The sequence below is a fragment of the Choristoneura fumiferana genome, chromosome 18 (assembly GCF_025370935.1).
Source record: "Choristoneura fumiferana chromosome 18, NRCan_CFum_1, whole genome shotgun sequence".
NCBI lineage: Eukaryota > Metazoa > Arthropoda > Insecta > Lepidoptera > Tortricidae > Choristoneura > Choristoneura fumiferana.
In genome coordinates, this window is record NC_133489.1 from 2394518 (window position 1) to 2420372 (window position 25855).

The window sequence follows — 25855 nt, forward strand, 5'->3', positions numbered from 1 at the left end:
TTTAAAAGATCTAAGCTTACAGATGGCGGGAAGTGGTTTTGTTTTATATTATGTAAAGAAGAATAAAATCATGTTTTATTTTGTACATTATACATTATTTTATTTATTACGCGTTGATTTGTACTTCTGTCCTCTACAACATAGCACACCGTAGTCAAAACACTATTTAAATCCACTTTTCTTTTACGATCATAAATTACCTTGAAAATTTAACGAGCGCCTTAAAAAACAATAAAGCGGTCGAGTTACGTCTCGTCGGGAGTTGACTTTTTAATGGCGGGTGAATACGACGATAACCTCATTAAATCAACGTAAAGGGTCATATTAATTACGTCAGGACACTAATTTTCTCAGAAGAAAATGGTGTCCCGTAACATTCATTGATGCAAACACACACAATGACATGTCTCTTACAGATTCTAAAAATTGCAGCGCTGAATAGCTTTCCGAATACGTTATTGTTGAAAATGACATTTTTAGTACAACTTTTTCTACTGACTGCATTGGCAGTGTCGTCGAAACTTTGTGAATTATATTCGTATCAAATTCAAGTTAACCTGTAAAACAAAGAGTGAGCTATAAAATTAAATGATACTTGCAAGATTTAAAGGCAAAGCCCATTTTGTTAAGGGTTATACCTCAATGCTTAAATGAATATTGCCACTTAATCAAAGCCTTGTACAAAGTGTTGAAAAAGAACGAAAATAAAAATGTTTGCTTCTCAGTATTTTAAATTCTCGTGTCAAAAATGTTTGTGACCAAACTCCTTCGAAATGGCTTGATGTTTTTTTTTTAGGTATTCGGTAGATCTGAGAACAGGATGGAAACCATTTTTCATACTGCTAAGCGGTCGGAGTCGCGGGCAACAGCTAGTTACATAAGTAAATTATCAACTCTTCAGCTGGCTTTTTGCAATCTTGAACCCCGCTAAACATCAAAATAATCAGTTTCTGTGAAGGCTAGTTGGGGCTAGCTCGTGACGACCGTTTGACAGACATATGTGAGACGTCTGCTCGTTTGCCCCCTCTTTTATAAAAAAAAAAAAAAAAAAAATGTTTGTGATCGGTTTAATATCTAAATGAGCCAAGCAAAACTGTACAGTCAAGTGAAAAATATGTTTTTTTTTATTCGACTGGATGGCAAACGAGCAAGTGGGTCTCCTGATGGTAAAAGGTCACCGCCCATAGACACCTGCGACACCAGGGGGATTGCAGATGCGTTGCCAACCTAGAGGCCTAAGATGGGATACCTCAAGTGCCAGTAATTTCACCGGCTGTCTTACTCTCCACGCCGAAACACAACAGTGCAAGCACTGCTGCTTCACGGCTGGATTAGCGAGCAAGATGGTGGTAGCAATCCGGGCGGACCTTGCACGAGGTCCTACCACCTGCAATAACATATTCATAGTTTTAAAAATAAGTACCACAGACTTTTATTCCGATGCAATACGGCCGTAGTAACATATTTTTGAGTGGTTCGAATAGATACTTATTTTTGCACATGACTGTGCAATAAAGACCCCAACATAGTATCTATCGCCATCTAGCGATATATTGACTGTCAAGAAACCTTCATCATCATCATCATCACATCATCATTTATATTTAAGAGCCTAGCTCTTGTCGGTGGAGTAATCGCCATTCTGTACCTCTCTGCCAATGAGGGCTATCGTTTTTTGTCTTTCTAGATGGCGCCACTGTTGCGTGAGGTTTTAAATGTGGCTTTCAAAGTCTGTTATTACGGGCGTGAAAACAAAGTTTACATTCAAATCATATACACCTTAAAACAGTACCATAAAAATATCGAGCATGCCACAGTGTTGCATAGTCCCCGTTTTGTTCGAAAAAAAGGGAGGACAAAGGTTTCCGAAAGACAAAACTGTCTCAAAACACAGACATTCATTGCCCCGGAACGCATATTTGCCATAATTAATTTCATATATTGCAAAATATTCACAAAATTATTCTAATTATAAATAAACCCGCGTAGCTCACCCAAAAACTATGAGATTTGACATTTCGGAGACCTCACGCTACACTAGCGCCTCTAGCGGCGAATTCATACGCGATAGCCCTCATTCTTTGCATGAGTTCCTGATACGACATTACATTAACAGAGCGAGGCAAGAAGAGAATGACGAGAATAGAAGAGGGCTGATACGACATGATAGTTACTATACATAGAAACAATAATTGATGACAAGTGCTTCACTTAAAAGGAGGATTCAAGTTGAAAATAAATAATTTTGATTTTTTTTTTAATTCAAGGGGAAATAGGGGAAGGTAGGAGAGGCAGAGGAAGAACGAGACGTGTGTTTATGAATCAAGCCTAACAGAAGAAAACATAGAGGAGAAACCTCACAAAAACTATAAACTTACGCAATGTATGGAGACCTTGTGATTATTTCAATAATCAGGCCACTCAACTACTGTTGCGTACAATTATGTAATTGTGGGAATGAGCTAATTCGCGAATATTGTAAATACACGAGAATTACATCGAGGTCAGTAGAGCGTCGATTTGTTTCTATCAATTCATCTCATTCCAATGTTACGATGAACGATTGTATTCTAAATCTGTTTTAATATTCGGTTTTTTAATTTAAAATTATCTGAAGGCGATACTGAAAAAGCAAGTGCGTTTAATCGCCTCTTATTATTTAGAGTAGGCATCCTTTCCTTGACAATATAATAGATGCCAGAGTAATTCTGTTTGTCTATCAACTTACTAAATAACTATTTTTTTTGAGATCTTTGGGAAAGACGTAAAATAGTTTGTGTCTCTGAAAATTGTGCACAGTTTCAGTGAAAATTTCACCGAGAAACGAGTGTCCGGTTCAAATGATTCCAGTAAAACCATTCCAGAGTAGCATGACACTGCGGCGCTCGATCGATCTTGTGTAACTCGTTTGGATTATGACCGCGCAATGTATTGCTACTGGCACGATTTTACTGGAATAATTTGAACCGGGCAGAAAGCTTGAGAATAGTGTAGGCGTACAGCATGTGATGAAGACTAACGTCCCGTTCCCAGCTCTAGGACTTATTTTCTGGCTTTTTCGGTGTGTTTTAGTTACAATATAGTTATTAAAGTAAAATAATTATTATCAAGAAAACTTTTAAATTAAATGCAAAAAAAATGAAAGTAAATATTCTTCAGTTCGAATAACAACGAAGCTACCACTCCAAAATCCTCACCTTTCCTCCCCCCTTCCTGCTTGGCTCTTGCCTCTAGGGTGGTTCTTCTTAGGTCTAACAGCGGCCTTGTGTTTCGCAGCGCTGGTGTCCAGGAGCTCGGCTTGCAGGTCCAAGTCAGGGTCCAGGGTCCTGGGAGTTAGAGGGAGTACGGTTAGACACAAAGGTTTGGAGGGAACATACAGCATATCAAGGAGAAGGGGTATAACAAAATATGTAGTAGGGGTTAGAATCCGTGGTATTTAGTAGTGGTTTGAATGGCCGCTCTTAAGCAGAGAGTCGTGGCTTCGAGCCTGGGATGTAGAACATTAATTTTGAATTTTACCTTGAGCTTTTACGGTTAAAGAAAACATCGCAAGGAAAGCAGTATACACATGAAAAGCAGTTCAATAGTGCGTCCGCATCGAGCCCGCGTGGGAACTGTAGCCTAAGCTCTCTAATTCTAAGAGGTAGAGGTAGCCTACCATCAGGAACACAGGCACAGGTAGCCTTAACATAGCGTGTGTATATTTTTTGAAATAAGTAGTTAAGGTATTTGTAGACTGAAGCCATAGGCTAGCAACCTGTCACTATTGCACCGTTTTTGTCAAACTTAAAACCTAAAATTGCTAAAAGTGGCTCCGAAGCGGTAACGTTTCGTGTGCTCTGCCTACCCATTTGGGAATACAGGCGTGATGTTGGTGTGTGATAATTAAAGAATGATAGTAGGTATGTTTGAGGTTTTCCGTAATTTAATTAACACTTTGTATAAGTACAAAGTACAGGTGCACCGGAAAATAATATATATTTTTATAAATAAGGATGAGGAATTAGCCTATTTTTAAAAAGAAGAAGATTGATTTATTTGCCAACATGAACAATACAGGTCAGGCAACCAGAATATAAATAAATAATAAGGCTTAAGCCTAATCTGGACACAATGTGTTTGTCAGCCCCTTGCACTGTGAAAGAAACAGGCTCAGCTTATACTGCGACTGCACAGAAGCCGCCCGCGCTGGTTTTCAGCCTGCCCCCGTTGACTCAGGCTAGCTAGAATGGCTTTCCTAGCAGGTTGCTTGGTACGAAAGCTAAAGTAAAAAATAAATCAACTGTCAAAAGGAGAAAGAAAACCCCTTAGGGAACCCGTTACAAAAAAAATGTAGGTAATTAAAAAAACTCAAATATTCAACTCTTACTCTATTTCAGTCTATAAGTATACCCTTAACTGACACTTGAAGATCTCGATTAGCGATAGTTGCAGCCATTTTCAAGTTCGTAGCAAAGAGAACTGCTCAAAACTTGCGTTTAAGAGTAGGCTGGGACATACTCTGACGGAGCGGGGGCGACAAGTCGATCCATATCTTGGATGCTGCGAATTTTTCACCCACCTCTGTACCCCTTCGTGCGGTGCTTGGTATCATTGCCTTGTTCGAGGCTTTTCCTCGAGTGTTCCAGATGTGTAGGTTCCTACTCCTCTTACAAGCTTGCATTTAACTTGCAACGTTCGTATGTAGGTATGTAAATTGTGGTTTCAAAATTAGTAAATCATTTTTCGACAACGTCCTGGTGTTTGATTGAACTTAAAATTGGCATAGGTAATTACTTATATAATTTCGGTGTCATTACAACTATTAGGTTGTAAAATTCCGGTGGTTGTAAAAACTGTAATATACTGAGCGGCAAAAAATATGGCCCTCAAATGTATGCAGAATAGGTAATTTTGTATGTAGTGTGGGCCAAATTTTTTGCCGCTGAGTATACTGAATTTATACTTATTTGAACTGAAACTCCGAAATTTTACTAAAACCCTATGGGAATTCTTTAATATTATATATTGAAGTATTTGTTTACGTTCTATGAAGATCGGTTGTGAAAAAAGCATACAGATTTAGTGATTAAGATTTTCGGCATTTTATATGCTCGTATCCATCCCATGGGAGTTACCATTTACTAATCGCTCGTCCCCCCGTCCCGTCGTAGCCCTCTTGTTCTGAGAGGAGGCCTGTGCCCATCAGTGGGACGGATATAGGCTGGGAATGATGATGAATGATGAATCGCTCGTCACACCATGTCGGTCATTTTCATTTTACTGTGCACCTGTCTAACTACCGTATCACTTTATTTCATGCAAATGCGACTCGACACTGAGACTGAGTGCACATCTAGAAAGAGATGGCTGCCATTTATACTTATCTGTACTCAAGTCTGATTATTGTGTCACTAGTGCGGAAAAAGTGGTACGGTAATTAGACAGGTGCACAGTAAAATGAGAATGGCCAATGTAGCAGCTCTACTTTTCCAAGTTATGAGTTATGACGAATAAAGTACTGGATAACAGTGGTATGTATTAAGTACTAACTTTTCCTCGCGGCTTCGCTCGCGTAAACCATTAGATCTAGTAGTCTAATTGAAATTACATTAAATTACATCGTGGTTTTCAACGTTGCATAAAATATAATCTTAGTAAATTTTATGTCTCTAAACTTAGGTGTTGAAATTTCGAGATTTTATCTCGATCCCAAAGGAAAAACGGGATAAAAAGTAGCCTTTGTGTAACAAATAAAATTTTGCTATCTGCATACTAAATTTCATTTAAATCCGTCAAGATGTTATATCACTATAATTGTTCTGTAGTACATTGTACCGAAAAATATTGTAAAACTTCACGTGCGTGATCTGTCAAAAAATTTAATAAACGATTGGAACGACAATAAATAATGACACACATACTACCCGCAAAAAGCTTTCACCTTTATAATTTTAGTAGGATTGTCATTCGAGGCAGACCATTGCAGAAGTGGCCACATATCATGAAATTGTTTTTTTAACACCTGATTCACCTTTTATTTGTGTTAGCAATATTAAACATAAATTTCTCCGAAACAAAAAACTTTTCCTCTAAAGTCTACAGACGTCACTACCGGCCACAGTCCATCAATCACGGCTGACAGTGCCACAATGTCAGGGTCCGATGGGCTCTCAGGTTGCATCATGTGATCTGCTGGCTATTTATACTATGTTGTGTAACGGCGGGGCCCGGGCATGGAGAGAAAGGGGAAAGTCGGAGAAAACATTATTTTTAGTGTGTATCTGAACTTTCGGTATCAGTTTCGGCGGTAAATACGGCATTTGACTATATTTTGTATATCAAAGCTTGACAATGCGTGTTGAATGAAAAATAAGCAACCTGAGATATGTATGCATAGGAAAAATTCGTGTCTAGATTAATGTCCAGCAGTGGTGTAGGGGTCATAGCACGCAGCACGGATTGCTGAGGACCTGGGTTCGATTCCCAGTGCTGGTTTCTTTTTCTGGTTTTTCTGTGCATCCATGTCTCAGTTTGTATTTTCGATATGGGTTCACGGGATACCCGTAAAAATAACAAATTTGGAGTTGAAATAAAAAAATCAAAAATACCCCACAAAACTAATTACACTTGTAATCAAAATCGTTTTCACCCCGTCTTTCTGTCATACGGTATGAGACAAGGGGCTAGTTAGTGCTTTAGACAATACGGCCAGGGGCGTAGCCAGCTTCTGGCGTACAGGGGCCGGCAAGTCACATTTTTTTAGGTTGAATTTGAATCCCCCGTGCTTATTTTCTCGTTCACATAACATGGCTTGCGAGGTTTTCCAAAGTGGCAGGTGCCCTCCCCTGATCGGTACGCTCATGAATACGGCCTCTGGGATCGACACTAAAACTGAGTTGGTGAGCATATTGTGTGGTGTCCGGGAGCAACCGGCGTCGTGAAGTAGCCCCGTCGCCTGCGCACCTGCTGATTTGTCGTGGCTACATTGTTTATGTTGCAGTGCTGTATGCTGTGTATGGTGTACGTATGTGTGTATACGGTGTCTCTACCCTGGTTAAAAATGAATAGGAAGTGTTGATAAGGGTACTAATCGATTTACCTACAAAGCCTTAGGTATATCAAACGCCAAAGTATTAACATCACTTAAAAAAATTAGCCAACCTGGGTTGTTACGGGCTAGGGCACTACGCTACTGCTACACAGTCAGTATGGAAAAATACCATAGCATCAAAAGCTTTAATTAAATCAAAACCGTCAATAAAATTATAATCGAGTCATCGTATTCCGCTAATGAGCTACTTAAGACCAAAGAAACTTTTTTAATAAAAATAATACCGCTACTGCTTTCACAATTATTTAATCGCGATAAACTCCACTAGCCTTACCCATTAAAACAAAATCTACATCTAATTCTTCATCATCACGCTCCAAAAACTAATTAAAGGCCTGAAGTTTCCGTCCACTATTTCTGGCTGCGCCTGCGCCAGAATCGGCGTGACGTCAACGGCGGCACAGTTCCCATCGGGGTTAACTCCAGAACCAGGTATCCCCCCCCCCAATCCCCTCTTCACCGATGTTGATGTTTTGTTCGGATTGATGTCAGTGACGCTAGTTTGAGATGTCTTGGATAATATTTGTCCCGCTTTTGGGGGCGGACGTGCCAAAAAACTGGTGGTAGTAAAGAATGAAGTTATTCTTGCCGTGGTGAATAACATGGTGTTATTTGATTGATTGGGTATTGTCCTGCAGATGGTTCGGTTAGCATGACTGAACACCCCTGTAAAGGTTATTCATCATTTTTATTTTTATTTCTTGTTTATTTTTTATTTATGGGCCATTTCTTTTATTTAAAACTAGCCATTACCCGCGACTATGTCCGCGTAGAATTCGGTTATCGCTATTACGCGGGAACTATGCAATTTTCCGGGATAACAACTATCCTATGTCCTTCCCCGGGACTCAAACTATCTGTATACCGAATTTCGTCTAAAGTGGTTCAGCGGTTTAGACGTAATGAAGTAACAAACAAACAGACATACAAAGTTTCGCATTTATAATATTAGTGGGATACGTTTTGTCTGATTACTTAATTGTTTTTTTGTCGTATAGCAGCATTATTTTTATTTATTATTGTACTCGTATTTCTTATCGTTATTTTGAACATGAAACTACCGTGAGACTCACTCTCATATTAAATATATTGACCCGGATAACTCACGTCTTAAATCGAGTTCAGCTCGACATTTTCGGGCTAATCCGTAGCCCATGCATATGCCATAGTACATGTCGAGCTAAACTCGATTTAAGACGTGAGTTATCCGGGTCAATATATTTCTTATCGTTATTATTGCTATTTTAGGCTATGTACATATTTGCAGCTCAATTAGTAATAGAGGCGCTGTGGTTTAAGTGTAGACTTTATTATAAAATAAAATAAATTATTAAATAAAAATGTAGCGCCTTTTACGCAGTAGGTGCATTCTATCGACCAATGTACGGTTGGTTCCCTAACTTATGGACATCCACTTTTTCATATTTGTTGCAAAGAAAAGTGGATAATTCGGCCATTCCCATTTTATTGTGCACCTGTCTAATCACCGTACCGCTTTCTTACTGCACTAGTGACACGGTAATTAGACTTGAGTGCACAGATAAATGTAAATGGCAGCCGTCCTTTTTCTAGATGTGCACTCAGTTGCAGTGTCGTGTCGCTTTTGCATGACAAAAAAGCGGTACGGTAATTAGACAGGTGCACGATAAAATGCCTGTGACTAAAGATAACTAACTACCTATGACTAAAGTAACAAATTTTATTACCCTTCAAATGTCCCTGTGTACCTTAATAACATGTTTACTTCCAGCAAACTAAATTTCACCATCAAAATGAGGTAACAAAAACAGATGCGAGCGAATTTATTGGAACAGCCATTCCACTCGATATTAGCGTCTTAGGTGTGGCCGCTACCCATTCTTAAACTCATAAATAGAGTAATAAACTGCTTTCACGAATCTATAAAAACTCATGAAGTGTTAACTAGATAGCTGTGTTGAAAGCTCGGGATGTTTTATTGAGGAAATATGACCCACTATAGCCTCTAAATACATTGAGATAAGGGTCTGTGAAGTAATCGACAAGAAATAACAATTTTTATTTGTTTTTGTCAAGTGTTAATTTGGTTATTATAAGTCAAAGCTTGTTACTTGTTCTAATTGGACAATGGAACATGCCAAAACATCTATTCACTGACCTGGTGAGATCTTGACTTCAAATTGTATTATTACTTACTAATTGTATCTTTTGGTATCCATTTTTTCAGGCTGTGGATAAAGAAACCCTAAGGAAATATATGACCGTCTGTAGATTTTGGTGTACTGTTCTTTTTAAAGCACATGATTTTGAATGTTTGCCTATATTTGTAAATTTTCTTTTCACAAGTAGGTTAGCTGGAATAGATCCCTTATTAAGGGTAAGTTCGCCTTTGTGCTTTTTCTGCAGTATTTTTATTTTTATCTTTTATGTGGAATAAAGTGTTTACATATATACATTACTACGACTCTGTCAGTTACGCCAAATAATTTTGTTTAATGGGCTACAACCTTTTCCTAGTTACTCCGCAAATAAATGCAGTTAGGTCGTCGAGCAGTAAGCTAAAAGTTTGTACCTACTTCATTTATACAGACTTAGGTACAAGTTATGGCTCTCTTACAAGTACAGCGCTGAATCCACGGACGAGGTTCATTTAGAAAATAAAACAGCTGAGGGCTGAGGGGCGATTCTGTACCGACTCGTCCGACAGACCATTAAAACTTAACCTGTTCACAGACCTTATATTATACGAATTCGGGTATCTTGATATTGGTCAGCGTAAATGACGACAAACAACCAACGACAAGACATCCAAGTTATTATTGTTGATTGTAGCGATGGTTTCGCCGACGAGGTTCTATTATCTCTAATCTATTTCTCTAGGTTCTTTTTATTTTATTTTATTTATTTATTCTCAAAAAGGTACACAGTTTTAGTTACACCAAACTATAACGTTTATTGATCTCTAATTTTTCGTTGAAAATATTTTTCCCAAATGATAGACAAACGGATTTGTTAACTAAGTATAAGTTTTTCAGGATCGTTATAAAACTAAATTATTCTCACTTAACTTATATAGGGTTGTACAGGATAGTCCTGAAGTATATCTTGAATAGTTTAAAATTTTAGAAATATATCGTTCGTCCATATGAATCTGTTGAGAAATTAAGCATTTGGGATAGGGAAAAATACTTTCGACGACAAGCTGGGATCCCATGAGCACGTCAAGTTCTGTTTAAGCGAACTAAAAGAATTTCTTTGCTTTGTGTAGTGTGCTGGGTACTATGGACCAAGCCCTCTTGTTCTGAGAGGAGGCCTGTGCCCAGCAGTGGGACGTATATAGGCTGGGATGATGATGATGATGATTGTGTAGTGGTGTGGTGGTGAAAGTTGGGTTTGTGTGATTTGTATGTGTCCTTACAGTGTGGAGGTGGAGGAACTGCATGAACACGCATATCTTGCATAGGTATACTTAGCTATCATAAGGTAGCGGGTGAGCAAAGAAATTCTTTTAGTTCATTGATATGGACCTCCGCTTCTATTGTAGCTTTTCTTTACTTCTCCGCTACCAACCGCTACCTATGTTACTCATCGAATTGTGTACACAAAGAGGATTTTACTTCCTTCCACAAAATTTCAATGTGTATTTGTATCAGGGATATAAATGATACAAAAAAGCATCCTTTGCTTTAAAAAGTTTTTAGAACTTTATTGAGCTATACTTAGTATTTTAACTAATTTCTCTTCACTAACAACTTTTCCATTGTTTTGGCTGTCACTGGGCAGTAACTCGGGTATGTAATTGATTTCACGCTTCTTGAAAATTTAGTTTTTTAATAACCCATTGAGATTAAAGTTTGCAAAGACAAGCGACTATAATATAAGTAATTTATTTTGATGATTTCATACAGCTATTAATAATATTTTTTTCTGGTTTAAGTACGGTTTGCACAACGAAGCGTAGGTTATTTTAGACAACAAACCCATTTTACCTTTCTCTGTTTAATAACCTAACCACTTCGTATAATTTGCTGCTCATAAAGAAACGTTTTTTACTTTCAAAGTGTCATGACCATTCTCTTGCCACACATTAGCAGTTCTAGAACAACCATAAATTTCGTCTAGAGATTTCCACCGGACAAAATCTAGTTCTAGATGATAGGTGTGACACACTCTACCTGGCTTGGCGACTCGCCAGTTTCGTCTAAACTAGTTCAACGAGCCGCCGTTGCCTGCCTTTTGTCTCTTTTTATATAATACTTCCTTGTCTTTTACTCAGAATTTGAGGACATGGGCGGAATGATTTGTCAGGTTCTCTTTGTGATTTTGCCTTCAGTTTAAATTATGGGTTGGCTTGAAGATCTTTGTAAAACGGAAAATAATTCTGAGTTGATGAAATCGACTGAACAGCTGAGGCTAAAGAAGTCAGTTATGTAGATTCGGAGCCAAAATATGCATAGATAAAAAAACCTACAAAATACCCTCTCGCATATATATAGTTCTCGCATATTATGTACCTTCAGAGAAGTAGGTGTTTCAAGTTATAAAAATGACGTAAACTCCATCATCATTTCAGTACACTAGAATGCAAGAAAGGTCTTTCATAATTTTCACCTATTGTAAATTAATAGTCCAAAATGTGTGTCTCGGACTAATAATCTTGTCGTTAATTTGACATTGTTGAATGCCTTATTAGCTTATTACAAGCTTTCGTCTGTTTGAGAACATGACAATTGGTGTAACTTGTCCCATGAAAATAATTGACTTGAATTGGCTTGAAAATAATTTCGCAAGATCGTAAAGGGTTTAATTAGATCGTAGTTTTGAACTAAATACAAATAATAATTGTAATGATTAAGTCAAAAATATCTTTCTACATCTGGAGGTTACCCTTAGCTTATTTTATTTGTCTATTTTGCTATATCAAAACTAAGAAAATCAATTTGGCATATGTTTTTGTAAAGTTTTATAACAATGCTAGATCATTTTTTAAATTAGGATGATGGCTTTAGTTGGCTATTTTTAAGTAGAAGAAAGGCCGGTTATATTTGTCTTTCTGTGTACCTATAACACTAATTTTCTCTGTGACATTATGAATGGTATTGGATTGGATGAAATAATTTGACTTCGTTTTCTATGGTCAATTTAAGTAGTTTAGTTCCCATAAGAATTCAGTACCTTAATTAGTTGTACCCCATACTAAATATTAATAGAATCTATTTAAATCGGAGCGAAATATAAATATCTACCTACCGCGATTAGTCACGCTGTATTCCCAAACAAATATGTCCTACGGGTATAAGAAAACAATTTCTGTGCCATATTGAAGATATATTATGACTTATGACTGACTCATAATTTAACGCGTGATAATTTCAAGCAAGGTGATCTAAACAATGCCATCTTTTCGCAGCGTGATCAACATAAAATTCTCTTTCTCTTAGGTATATTTAGTTGAAAAGGTAACAAATAAATTAACAATAATAACATGGCATTAATTTTTATTACACCTGTTTTCCCTAAACATAGACAAGCAAAATATATTTCAAAGTGTACGAAGCATGAACATCATAAACATAATGAAGCTCCAAACTCATATTGGATTATACATGAACATCTAATCACCTAAATGAGTAATATAATGTAAAAAACAAACAAAATGATAGAACACAGCGTATTGCCAATAGCGTAGCTACATGTGTATATACAATTATATTAAAACAAATGAATGTAACATAGTTATCACAATAGTTCTAATGCCGATCACAACACAATGATTCGTACAACATAAAACAGCTTCGAGATGCGAGATATTTACAATGGTCAATGCATTCTTCTTTCCGTCTTCATCTTCTTCTTTGATAGCATGATCAGTAATAATACATCCTGTACGTAGGAACGCTAAATACGTAGTCAACAGAAGGCCCCCGTGTATTGAAGAAATGTTTCTCGTAACTATATACTCGACCTCTGTACCTGCATCAACATAGAGCTCTCATTACGTCGTCAAACGACCGTGTGATGGTGAAGCGTGATGATGACGCTGTTAGCCGCGGATGATAAGTGATAATGATGAAAAAACGTGATAAAGGTTCGTAAAGTTAATCGTGTCTCGTAATAGTGCAACGACCCCGCCGAAAATATCCGACGTCCCGTGTGGAATGTTCGACGCATCTAATCTGTTATACGCATTCTTGAAATTTATGGTCGTGAATTCCCTTTGCCAACGCTAGATCCCAGTGATTAAGAGGTCACCCTGAGTATTAGAGTATGTGTGTTAAGTGTGAGTGATTTTGATGTCTTGAAATAGGTGTTAGTTTAGATAGTCGAGAGTTTAGATTGGAAGTAATGACTCCAGTGTCGCAAGACGCATATGCTCCAGTTATTTACGGACATCAATGGGGGCACGGTTGTGCAAAGCTCATGCCAATAATATGATGATGTACTCACTTTGATCCGTGGGCGGTCTTAGTGTCGAGAACTTCGACAATGTCTCCCGCTTTTAGGGATACTTCGTCGTCGGCCGTCGCCGTGTAATCCGACGAGGCCACAACTACGTCTTCTACCTGCAACAAAGATAATTAAAGTTAAAGAACCTTTTCATATTGTACTTAGCTACCACAATTTATCCATATCCACAAATACGCTTGAATCGGTCAATTATTTAAAAATAAACTTAAATAAAGATAATTAATTAATCGTTAGCTAAGTGTATACTTAAAACGATAAAAACAGAAAGTTAGGTAAAGTTAAAAAATACTACTTTATGTTTTTCTGTTGCTCAATACATTTTTTCTATTTTTAGCTCCCAGTACGAAAATTTAACTACCTAAGTGAACTGGTCGTAGATTATTATTGCAGTTGTAGTAAAATTCCGGAGTATGAAATTTTTGTTAATAGTAGGTATGTTTATTACCGCAGTTGTCAAACAACGTGTAAGTAATAGAAAAAATACTTCTACGTTTATGTAATATTTTAATCAACAGGAGGTTTTACCTTAGGAGGGCTTCTGCTACAACTAGATCTAGACCTCGAAAGAGATCTTGAAGGGTAGCGCTTGTAACTTGGCGTGTGATCAACGCTACTCATTCGACTTCTCGTGTTTTCCCTGTCAAGTAAGACGCCGCTATATTTGCGGCCCCAGCCGCCTAGTTTTGTAATTTTCTGGTTGTTGCTTATGTTACAATATCCTGTGAAATCTTCTAAGTCTTCCTCGTGATTGTCGGCCACAAGACAGCTGTACATTGAGAAGCGATGTGCTGTCGGCTGACTTAGATTTAACGCTGAGAAAACATGTAGCGGTTCAAAATGTCTAATTCCATTTTCATCAAGAACTGTGTATGCCACTTGTCCCGTCAATACAGCGCGGCTAGCTTCCCTAGGAACCACAGCTTGTAAGCCCCTTTTCATTATCAACAGTGCGCCAGGATGTTTTTTGCGTTGAAATAGGAAATCTTCCATAGCCAAACTGTTTTCAGGGTCAAGTAAACTCAAAGGCACGTCAGCTGATGTCATTAAAGGAGGCTCTTCGGGCACTATCATGAGTGCAGCACTTTCTCTCACTAAATCCCTTAATTTAGGATCTGTTCGAGCCAGCTCTGGGTCAGTTTCTAGTTTCCTCAATGCGGAGTGTAAGCTTGGTGTTTTGTCCGCAAGTTTCCGCATTACTGTCAGACGTTTCAAAATGTTTAGACTTGTCGGGTCGCTCGCTATTTTAGTTAAACTTTGTTCATCGTTGACAACTGCGAGGAGACTAGCGGCCACGTCTCGCATACCAAGAATTTTGGCCAGACCGACGGATTGAACTATTAATTCTTTTAAATTTTTGCTGCCGGTGTCATTTAAAAGAACTTCTAATTCCTTTGTGCTTGCTTCTTGTACAGCGGATACAATAGCCTTTTGCAAAGTTTCGGTTGCTTCGTGATCAGTTTTGATGAACGAAATTGAATCAGATATATTACTCAACACGTGATGCAGAAGATTTGTATCACTTTTAGTGATATTCTTAAACGCTGGTCCCAAAACGTCGTTTTCACTGCTCAAAAAGTCTCCGAACTTCTCAATTATGTCTTCTTCTGTAATAGTTTGTTTGTGTAAGGAGCTATTAATAGCTATTTTAATTAGCTCAACTTTAGGCTGGGTCGTATTTTCAAGAATTTCATCACAAAGGAATTCTTTATCTTCATTCTTTTGTAGGATTTCAAACATGGCTGACACAAAATCTTCGTTTATAGCTTTTCCCAAAATTGTGTCAATTGATTTTAAAATTAAGTTATATTTTTCTCTACTATTATTGTTATTTATTTCTTCGAATTGCTCGGCAGTCACTAAAGCGGCCAATACTGCAGCAGCTATTGAATTTTTAACATGTTCCTGATGTGCCGTTTGTCCATTACCACCTACATACCCGGCTTCTTGCATTTCAGCTCGCCTTCTACTAGCTCTTCCTTTTTTGTCATTTATTTTATCTTCGTTATTATTACTGTCATTTAATTCAGACTTCAAATGTGAACTCATTTCTATGATAGATGTAATTACATCCATCAGCTGATTTGCAACATCATCTTTTAAGCCATAATCAGTAACAAATGCTTTTAAAGCTTCAGCATTCCGTGTTTGGTTTAGAACTACGCTGATCGCAGGTAATTCAGCAGGCACTTGTCTGCCAATAGACATACCTGCTTCAGATAGTTGCCTCAACATATTTGTGTCAATACTCAACTCTCCTTTTGTTGAAGTAGTGTCATTTGGATTGGTTTTTACTTTAAGGAGTTTAAGTTCTTCAGGGGTAACAACAAAACTTTGCACGGAGAATTCAAGACCTTCTTCACCTTCCGTTAGATCAGGGGCTATGAACTTAAGGCCTTCTGGTGTTTGAACGATTTGGCCGGGTACAAAAGTGACTCCATTATCATCAGTTTCTATTACTCTTCCTGGAACAAATCGAGGTCCTTCTTCGGTGTCAACAACTTGACCAGGAACAAACCTTGACCCTTCATCTTCAGTGGAAATAACTTGGCCAGGTATAAATGTGGGTCCAGCCTTAGTCTCAATAATTTGTCCAGGTACAAAACGAGGGCCATCAATGGTGTGTATTGTCTGACCTGGTACAAACTTTGGTCCATTTCTTGTATTGACTACTTGCCCAGGAACAAATTTAGGGCCATCTGCTGTATCCACAACTTGACCGGGAACAAATTGTTCCCCATTTTCAGTAAAAACTATTTGTCCGGGTACGAAAATGCCTTCCACCATTGTTCCAGGTACAAATCTGGATTGGTTTAATTCATTCTTGACTAGTCTTCCGGGGACCACTTTGCCATCTAATTTAGGAACTCTTGGGCCAGGATAGAATTCAATTCCTTTAGCTGACTGCACCATATGTCCAAAAACATACAAGGAGTCTTCGGATAGTGAACAAGTTTTAATATCTATCGGTAATCCAGTTGGCGCTGACTCAGAGAATGTAATGTCTTCGACTGATTTCGCAACAGAGAATTCTACATGTCCATTTGTTTCCACTATAGTTTTTCCAGGCAAAAACTTTTCTCCATATTCAGTGTGCACTATTTGTCCTTCAATAAACTTAGGTCCATCTATTGTTTCAACTGTTGTGCCCGGTACGAATTGTAAGCTGTCATTGCTAGACGTCTTTGTTACGCCAGGTACAAAAATTGTTTCACCGTCAACGGAAACAGTCTGACCTGGAACAAATTTGAGACCATTAGGAGTCGCTAGTGTCGCTCCAGGTACAAATTGTAAACCTTCATCTTGTTGCACCACTTGCCCCGGCACAAACTGCCAGTCATTGTTTATCTTGGCATTTTGTCCAGGTGTAAAAATAACTCCTTTGCTGTTTTCAGTAATAGTCTGTCCCGGAATAAACTGAACACCTTCTGGAGTCATTATTGTTTGCCCAGGGACGAAAAATTCCTCAGAACCACTTAGTAAGATTTTCCCGGGCACAAATTTTAACCCTTCTTCGGAAACAACAGTTTGGCCTTCAGTAAAACGGTGAGCATTATCTTTGGTTTTCATAACTTGTCCACATACAAATTCTTCTCCTTTAGAAGTTTGCAGTACTTGCCCTGCGAGGAAACAGGGTTCGTTTGTACTTTCACTAGTGACTATGTGACCGGGTATAAGACCCGGTCCATTAGGTGTATTGACACTAAGTCCAGGAATAAAAACTGGACCAACAGGGGTTTCTACTGTTTGCCCCGGTACAAACACTGGTCCTTGCGGTGTGTTTACATGTTGACCAGGAATAAACTTCTTCGCTTTATTTATATCTATAGTTAAGCCAGAAATTTTAGCGATCTTTTCTCTTTTTCCTTTTTTAATATTTTTGATGACATCTGGCAGCATTTCCAAAGATGGAAGCACGTCAACTTTATTTTCCAGTAACAACTTTTCTTCAATATTTATAGTTTCGTTCAAACGGTCCTCCGTAAGTTCTTTAATGGCATTCAGAACTATTTCCGATGGCCGTTCTTTTGGGACTTTTAAGGGATTAACACAAGGAACACTTTCAAGTGCTACCGAAACATGGCTAACGTTTTGATCAGATTCGTATATTTCCGCTTCACAATGATATGGGGTAATTTTAACAGGAGTTGGTAGTTTGGTCACTGTTGGCACAACTTGCTTATTACCCACTTCCTTTTCAAACACTTCCCAATCCCATGATTCTATAAGCGGATGCATTCGCTCCGTCCACTCCCCACTGCACATCGCGATACTAGATTTCGACCGCATATGACTCACGTCAAAGTTATTATAATTGAAAGTTTTGAGGTCATGTTTCTCATGTTTATATTCTTCAATTTTAGCCTTTTTGGCCATTCGTTCTTGTCGCAACTTTTCTTCTTCTAATTCTTGCACTTCAGCTAATTTCTCTTTGTTTTCAAATATTTTCTTCATAGAGGATAATCCAGCAGCACGCTTTCTCTTCTTCTTTTTTTCTTCCAACTCTTCTCTTTCCCGTTGCTTCAATACTTCAGCGTTTGGCCCCTCACCTTCATACATTTCAACATCTTCAGTGAAATCTCTAAAATCCATGGAAACACTGCGGCCCTGTTTTGTTTTGATCAGCACCGTATCAGAATCCTTCGCAAGCATAACATCGCGTACATCGCCGTCGCGCACTGCTGCTTCCATACGAGCGGAGAACACTAAACTACACCTCCTTTCTTTGACAGTATACACATAACGCTTATCGTCAGTCACTTGTTTAGTCAACAGCATATCCATTAAAGCCTTCTGCGCCTCCGTCGATCCGTCTAACACGGGGAATATGTATCTAAAGTCAGGTAGTAAATCATGTTTTCTGTTTCCGTAGTTAATTTCGGGTGCGTAGTGGTGCGGACCCAGTTCGCCGGAGACATTGGTTATCTTGCACTTCTTTCTGCTTGAACGCGCCGTGAGGAGCACTGGAATGTAGTGGTGGGACGGGAGCCCGTAGGACTTGCCCGTGATCCTACAGCATCGCTTCGCATCGGCCGGCGATATCGGAGCGAGGAGCGGGAAATAGTTTGGCTTAGGCAGCCCTCTGCTGCGCCCTGTGATTCTGCAGAACGACATCTTCACGCGATCATATTTGTTTACACGAGTTAAAAAGTTTGTTTGGTTGTCGTAGAGTGTGGGGTATGCACGCGGCTGCCGTCGCGAAAGTCGGTGCGAGACTGACGCGGCGACGAGAGCGCACCTTCGCGGCAGACTGTGTGGTGGGTTGAAAGCTTGTTCCGGTTACAGGTTATTTATAAACAAAAGAAAGATGAATTTGTACTTTACGCGGTATGACACAGTTTCATGCAAACACAGTATTTTATCGCAATGTAAATGTACAGGCGTAACAATGCTTATTTCCGAGCGCGACCGGCCTACGTAAATAGCGTAACTATATACACGAACAAAATTTTCTGAAGTGCCGTCAAAGTTGCCAAAATCATTTCACAGTTTACACGAAAGTTGTTACGAAACAGCAAATAGAATGGCTATTATTAATTAATATCGGCGCGACCAATCTCACTCGAGGACCATCATATTTTACAAAATAAGACGTCACTCATTTGTTTCAGTTTTCTGTGGGCTTTCAAACTCTCTGTCAAGGCGAGAGAGCATTTACGTAATTCTAGGATTATAAATAATCTTCAGTTAAAACGAGAACTCACTCGATTGCCAGGTTAAAGTGGTTGTATTAAAACGTGATCCAGTGTGGTTGACCCAGATTTAAATTAAAATAAACACCATTATTCTTCTGCATATTTTTAAAAACAAAAGTAACACATCAATTTTATGCCAACGATACGGGAGAAATACAATAAATTATATATAGGTACCTATCCAGTTTAAGAAGCAGGACAAATTGGATTGCACGATGAAGAAGTTGTTTACATTATGTACCATCAGCCAAATAAGTGGTCTATCAATTTTCAATCAACTTTGAGGTGGTAGACCACATATTTGGCTGATGGTACAAGACACGACAATGTATGATAATACCTTCAAAACTACACAATTAATTATTTTAAATATAATCCGACTAACTTTACTCGCCAGTTTTTTTTAAACAATTCATAGTCATAATCATAATATCTCTAGCCTACATACGTCTTAGAAAAATCTCTATGTATGAACCTGTGTTCTCTGTACTGCTTACTGCGTTGGTGTGCAATAAAGAGTTATTGTATTGACGACCAGATGGCCTAGTGGTTAGAGAACCTGACTACGAAGCTTGAGGTCCCGGGTTCGATTCCCGTGTCGGGGCAGATATTTGTATGAAAAATACGAATGTTTGTTCTCGGGTCTTGGGTGTTTAATATGTATTTAAGTATGTATCTATCTATATAATTATATTTATCCGTTGCTTAGTACCCATAACACAAGCTTTGCTAAGCTTACTTTGGGACTAGGTAAATTGGTGTGAATTGTCCCCTGATATTTATTTATTTATTTATTTTATTTGTATTGTATTGTATTGTATTGTATTGTATTGCTGTCACACTGCTGGGAACAGGCATTCTCTTATAATGAGGGCTTAACTATAGTTCCTATGCAGGCCCAATGTGGATTGAGAACTTCGCTTTAGCTTGAGAGGCAGCGAATCAAATCAGTAATCTACGGCTTATAAACACTATTATATAATGACTTTCTGCCAAGTTTCTTGCGGCGCATTCTTCTTGGCAATGATGGTCTTTCCGAAAGCGCTGGTAGGTAGTTTAAAAAATGACGTGTAAAAGTGCCCATTGCGGCCTATTTGCTGAATAAATCATTTGAATTTGAATTTTTTATTTATTTTAAACTACTGTGTGTGTGTGCGTGCGTGTGTGTGTGTGTGTGTGTGTGTGTGTGTGTGTGTGTGTGTGTGTGTGTGTGTGTGTTTTAGCGTAATAAGTCCCGTTTGTGGTATTTTGATTATAAACACTGAGCGACAAAAATTGAAATTATGTATTTATCAATCTACAGCATAGTATTCGTCAGGTGAACATTAGATATAAAACCAGCTTCGTCATATCTGAACAGATCGATATTCGCAACAGGCTTCGTCAACTAGTCAAATTATAATCCGGAACAAGCCTCGTCATTAAAATTAAGGCCATCCATCCGGATAACTACAACAACCCAGGACAAAATGTACTGAAAATATTTATAAGATATCAACTTACTTGTCAGTTTTTTTTTTTCGTTAATATTGTGAAAACTAGAGTGCTATGGAATATTCCAACAGCTGCAAGTAAGGAGGGAAGATGAAAGATAGTTTATTTAAAACCGTATCGTTGCAGTAGCCTCGGCAGACTTTGTACCTATTCATTCACGTCATGTCAAACCGCGGACCTTCACGCTATGCACTCGTTGGACATTTATTTTGGTGTATAGCTTTCAAGTAACAGGTCTGTTATAGATCTATCTAAAGATGTATGATTTTGTTTTTGTTTGTTGCTCCATTGCATCGCGTTTACTTTTTGATTTATGGATTACGAATACTTCGATGCAGTTTATTTTCAGACATTTTACACTAAGATTAAGTGTTCCAAATCGTGATTCCATTCATTACATCTTTTTGGCAATTGAGGATAGAAAGGGATGTTCAATATGAGAAAGAGTCCCCGTGCATCAGACAACAAGGCCTCTTCATCAATATTTTTATAATGTTCGTATTCAGATGGTGGAAAGAATTAACTTTTGTTGACATAAATGAGCACTACTAAATTGAATAATTATTCTTTTGCAGTGACCATTCATTCTCAGTGATACCTTGATAAAGTTCAGGTGGTAGACACTGATGATAGATACATTTTAAACGGGTGCGTCAATGTTCGCATACTTTTCGCAAGCCATACTGTAACGTTTGTCCGAATTATTGTTTGTCATAATTTTTTCCACACTGAAACTGTAACTTTTTTTTAAATGGTCATCCTATAGAAAACTGTAGGTTAGGTTAGGTTTGTTTTAAAACAATTCTGAACAATTATTGGATTCAGAGAAAAAAAGAGTTATGATATGACAAACGATACATTCGAACAAACATAACGTTCTGACCTTCAACAATTATGAAAACCGATATGGACCCATTTTTAAACGATACTACCAACAAAATCGTGCAGTAAGTCCTGAAATGTTTGATCAGTTATCCCAAACTTCAAATTATATAACAACCAACAAAAGGCTGGAAAACCCCCGACTTCGTCACTTCAAAGTTCAATATCTCAAAAACGGCTATTCAAATCGGTCCACCTGTTGAGCTACGGTGCCACAGACAGACATAGCGGTCAAACTTATAACACCCCTCTTTTTGCGTCGGGGGTTAAAATTTAATTAAGCGCTACACTATCTCTATTAACAAAACACTCGTAGAGTAGGTTAAAAATGTAGTCATCTTCTGACCGAATTTACTTCCTTCACGCCGTACAAGCGTCAGTCGTAGGTATATTACGAGAAGGTACCGTGGGTGTTTAAGATTTAGTGAAAGCAAATTTGGTCTAGACATTGAAGAAGACCTGAAGTTAATTTTATTGTACGTTTCGATGCGCTTGAGAAACTTACAAAATAATTTATAGGATAAGGGTTACGGGTAGAAGAAATGAGAAGTAGTAAACCAACTGATGTTGATGGCTAAGTCAATGTTCTCTTGTTTAGATGCTTTAAAAAAACATTTTATCAAAGACAGTTCTGAACAGTTAATTTTGAATAAGTGCTTCTAGCGTATAACTTTGTTTTTTTGTTTGAAAATTTATAGGGACAACAAAAAAATACGAAACGTCAATTTTGTTTCAGTATTTCATTTACGTAAATCGACTCTTTGGTAATGAAGATGAAATCAATAAATAATTCTAGTTTTAACGTTAAGCAGAGCAGTCAGTCAACATAAAATTGTTCCAGTGAGTGGTGAGTGACGTGACATTGACATTCGGCAAGGGCCACAGATGGGATGTGACATGGCAATCGACAGTACCTATGATATTATTATTTTTTAATTATTTTTGTACTCGCAGATTTGTATTAGCAGCAATTGCAAATATCATAAATATCATCAAAGTGATAGGCTAGTGAAAGATATACGTTTGAAAGCTGCACGGAAATCTGCAATATTCCCAATTATCAAAATAAACAAACAGACTCTGACGCACTTTGCTTTGTATCATTAACATTGAAGACTTGGGGATCAATAGGTTTATTTTTATTTGTTTTTTTTTTAACTATTTCGAGAGATTAATCGTTATTTTCTTTCCTTTCGGTAGTTTAAGACCATAGTGAGATACAGGAATTATCCTAGTTCAGGCACATGTGTTACATAGATTTTAAGTGCAATATTGCATTTTATGTTATTTTGTACCGAAATTCATTCAATAAATTTTATTTTATTATTATTTTTATTTATTATAGTGAGAAATGATCACTTCTTGAAATAACCAATTCTTAAAATGACCGCTTAACGAAATGACCTATATAAGATTGACATTTTCCTTAGATAATTTAAGACGGGATGCGCCTGTATGGACAATCGAAAATGACAACCTGTCGCTGCCAATTTTGGTTTTAATAAATGATGACGGTCAAAGTCCCAGGTAGCATGGCAGAGGGGAAATAGATGTAAAGGCTCATCCTGTTTTAAATTAATACCAAGCCTTTTTCCGATATATCCACCCAGGAGCAGCCGGCAAAGCACCAGGCCCAAATTAAGGAATTAATTTACGCTTTTGTTCGATTATATATAATTATGAAGATGGTAATTTCTAGTGTTAAGATATCCGTCAAATAAGATAATAAGTACATAACAGAGAGTAGAGGATAAGGGGGTAAATTAAAAATAAAGCAGTAATAACGTCCATTTATTTTCATCTAGCCGCTTTGTTGCTCAGATTGGCGGCTGAGGTCGTAACCTCGGAATGTAAAATCTGTTCAGTTTTCCTGATTGTTTTAAAAATGACTTTTATTTATGTCTAGATCATGCTACAAGGTTACTATCATGATTATTATGAAACTGCTGACAAGGAAAGCTTACAGATTTCTTGAACCATGAGACTGGTTGTTTGTATAACAGAAAACTACTGTACGAAAGTAAAGCTACTTGAAATTTAAAAACATTACCCATGCAAACACAACAAACACAACATTACGTTTATTCCTTTGTTTTTATCAAAAACGTGTATAGAGCCATGTTATTTTGTTATGAGGATTAAAGTTTCTATCTATCTATCTATGCTTATCCCGGACAAATTCAGACGTTACACTTGTTGCTTTTTATATACCAACCTAACTTTACGTGAGTTGTAAAGAAAAGAGCGAGAGTCGATCAAGTAAGGAACCAATGAAGATAAACAAAAACGAGTGACCCAAGCACCCCTTAGAACCTAACAGGAGAATGCAGTAGCACTCTGTGGGTAGATAAGAAACACCTCCAACCCTCTCCTCACCGTAAGCTCTAAGGATTCTCCAATCCCGGCTAAAACGCACGTCGCCACGTCTGTCTGTCTGTCTGTCCGTCCGTCCGCGGCTTTGCTCAGGGACTATCATTGCTAGAAAGCTGTAATTTTGTACGAATATGTATGTTAACTATGAAGACAAAATGGTACAATAAAAATTTCAAAAAAAAATTTTTTTTTTAGTGTACTCGTACCTCCCATAGACGTAGTGGGGGTGATTCTCATCCAACCTTGTAGTGTGGGGTATCGTTAGATAGGTATTTTAAAATCATTAGGGGGTTGCTAAAACGATTTTTCGATTCAGTGATTTGTTTGCAAAATATTCAACTTTAAAGTGCAAATTTTCATTAAAATTCAGAATGGTGTAGTTAGTATATCAAACTTTCAAGGAAAACTATAACGGCTAAGTTTGCTTGAGAATTATTAGTAGTTTAAGAGTAAATAGCAGCCTAAGGTATAAAATATACCTAACTTGGAAGATTCCGTATAAAATACGAAATCCTTACAAAAATATTACTTTTTTTTCGTAATGGCTACGGAACCCTATTTTGGGCGTGTCCGATACGCTCCTGGCCGGTTTTTTAACCTGTGAGAATCCGGTACTGTCTCGGTCCTCTCTAACCAGTCATCATCATCTCTTATAAAAATTTCAACTAAAACAAGTACCGTAAAACGGGGTTACTTTAAAATGCAGGGGCTAATTTGAAAAACAGTTTTTACGCCATGTTCTTACTTTTTTAGACCATCTGTGGCAGTGAAATACCTACCTTCATAAATTACCTAACTTTTTACTTCATTTGCACAATCGAGCTATGAATATTTGCGTTTTTATAACCATTTTAAATCTATCAAAGCAGCCCCAAAATTTCCTAAAGTAATCCCCCGATTTACGGTAAACAAAAGCAAGAACCTTGGCACTTACTCATAACAGCCATGATATCTGCTACAAACTGGTTTATGTGTAATGTACGTCTTACAGATAAGCTCAATATTCCCGTATGAATCCCGAGTCACGGGAAAACCCACTCGAGCGCCACTCGACTCTTAACGGCGGAAACGGCCGACCGCAGACACGCCGCACCTGCGCCAGCGCAGTTTCCTGCGCCGGTATTAGATCAATGACATTGAAAGTTGATTAGCTCTTCAGTGCGACGATTTTAATTTAGAATGTGTTTTATTCCGCAACAATTTTTTGTACGCAATCTGTCAAATTTCATAAGACCGTCAGGTTGACCAACCTAACACTAGATTTTTTACACTACGCAAGCTAATTTTATAGCAAACAAAAATACCTGTGTTACCTCTTTGGTAGTGCAATTAAAAAAAAAGAAACTAAAACAATGCAATAAAGGATTTTCATACATTTTTTCTGCTCTAGAGCAGCCGTTTTGTGCTGGGTATTTAGTGCGGTTATAATGAAATTAAAGCATAGTTGGAAGAAAACATCATTTTACTGTCGAAAATTTCTTCATAAACACCTCCACACTAACAGCTGAAATCGATTCACGGTATCAAAGCAAAAACGACGTTTCCATACATAAACTTTCCACGAACCTGTTGGGTTTTTCACCTCGCGACAGACGAGGAAAATGTTGTGAAAATAATCCAGCGTACATGAAAAACGAACGCGGGCAGTGACTGCCTATCCCGGGTGACGCATCATTCTACCGGGAACTAACACTGGGGGAATGACAAGTATTGGTCCAAACACAATAGGGAATATTACTGCAACTTTCTGCCGTCAGAGCACAGCACTAGCACATAACCGTAAACGGTTTTTTAAGCACCTTATATGCCATAATATCGTATTATTTCAATAAATTTTTTGGAAATATAGCTCTATCGTTATACTATCAATGTA

At 37.8% G+C, this 25855-nt stretch overlaps 1 protein-coding gene across 1 annotated transcript; it reads right to left on the minus strand.

Annotated features, from left to right (window-relative positions):
* Positions 1 to 12553: 12553 nt before the first annotated feature.
* LOC141438204 (uncharacterized) lies at positions 12554 to 18777 on the minus strand. Its single transcript, XM_074101967.1, has 3 exons — positions 14066 to 18777; positions 13520 to 13635; positions 12554 to 13045 (listed from the first exon to the last, which is right to left on the minus strand). The coding sequence occupies exons 1-3, from the start codon at positions 18650 to 18652 to the stop codon at positions 12940 to 12942; spliced, it is 4809 nt and encodes a 1602-aa protein (XP_073958068.1). The 5' UTR covers positions 18653 to 18777; the 3' UTR covers positions 12554 to 12939.
* Positions 18778 to 25855: the final 7078 nt, after the last annotated feature.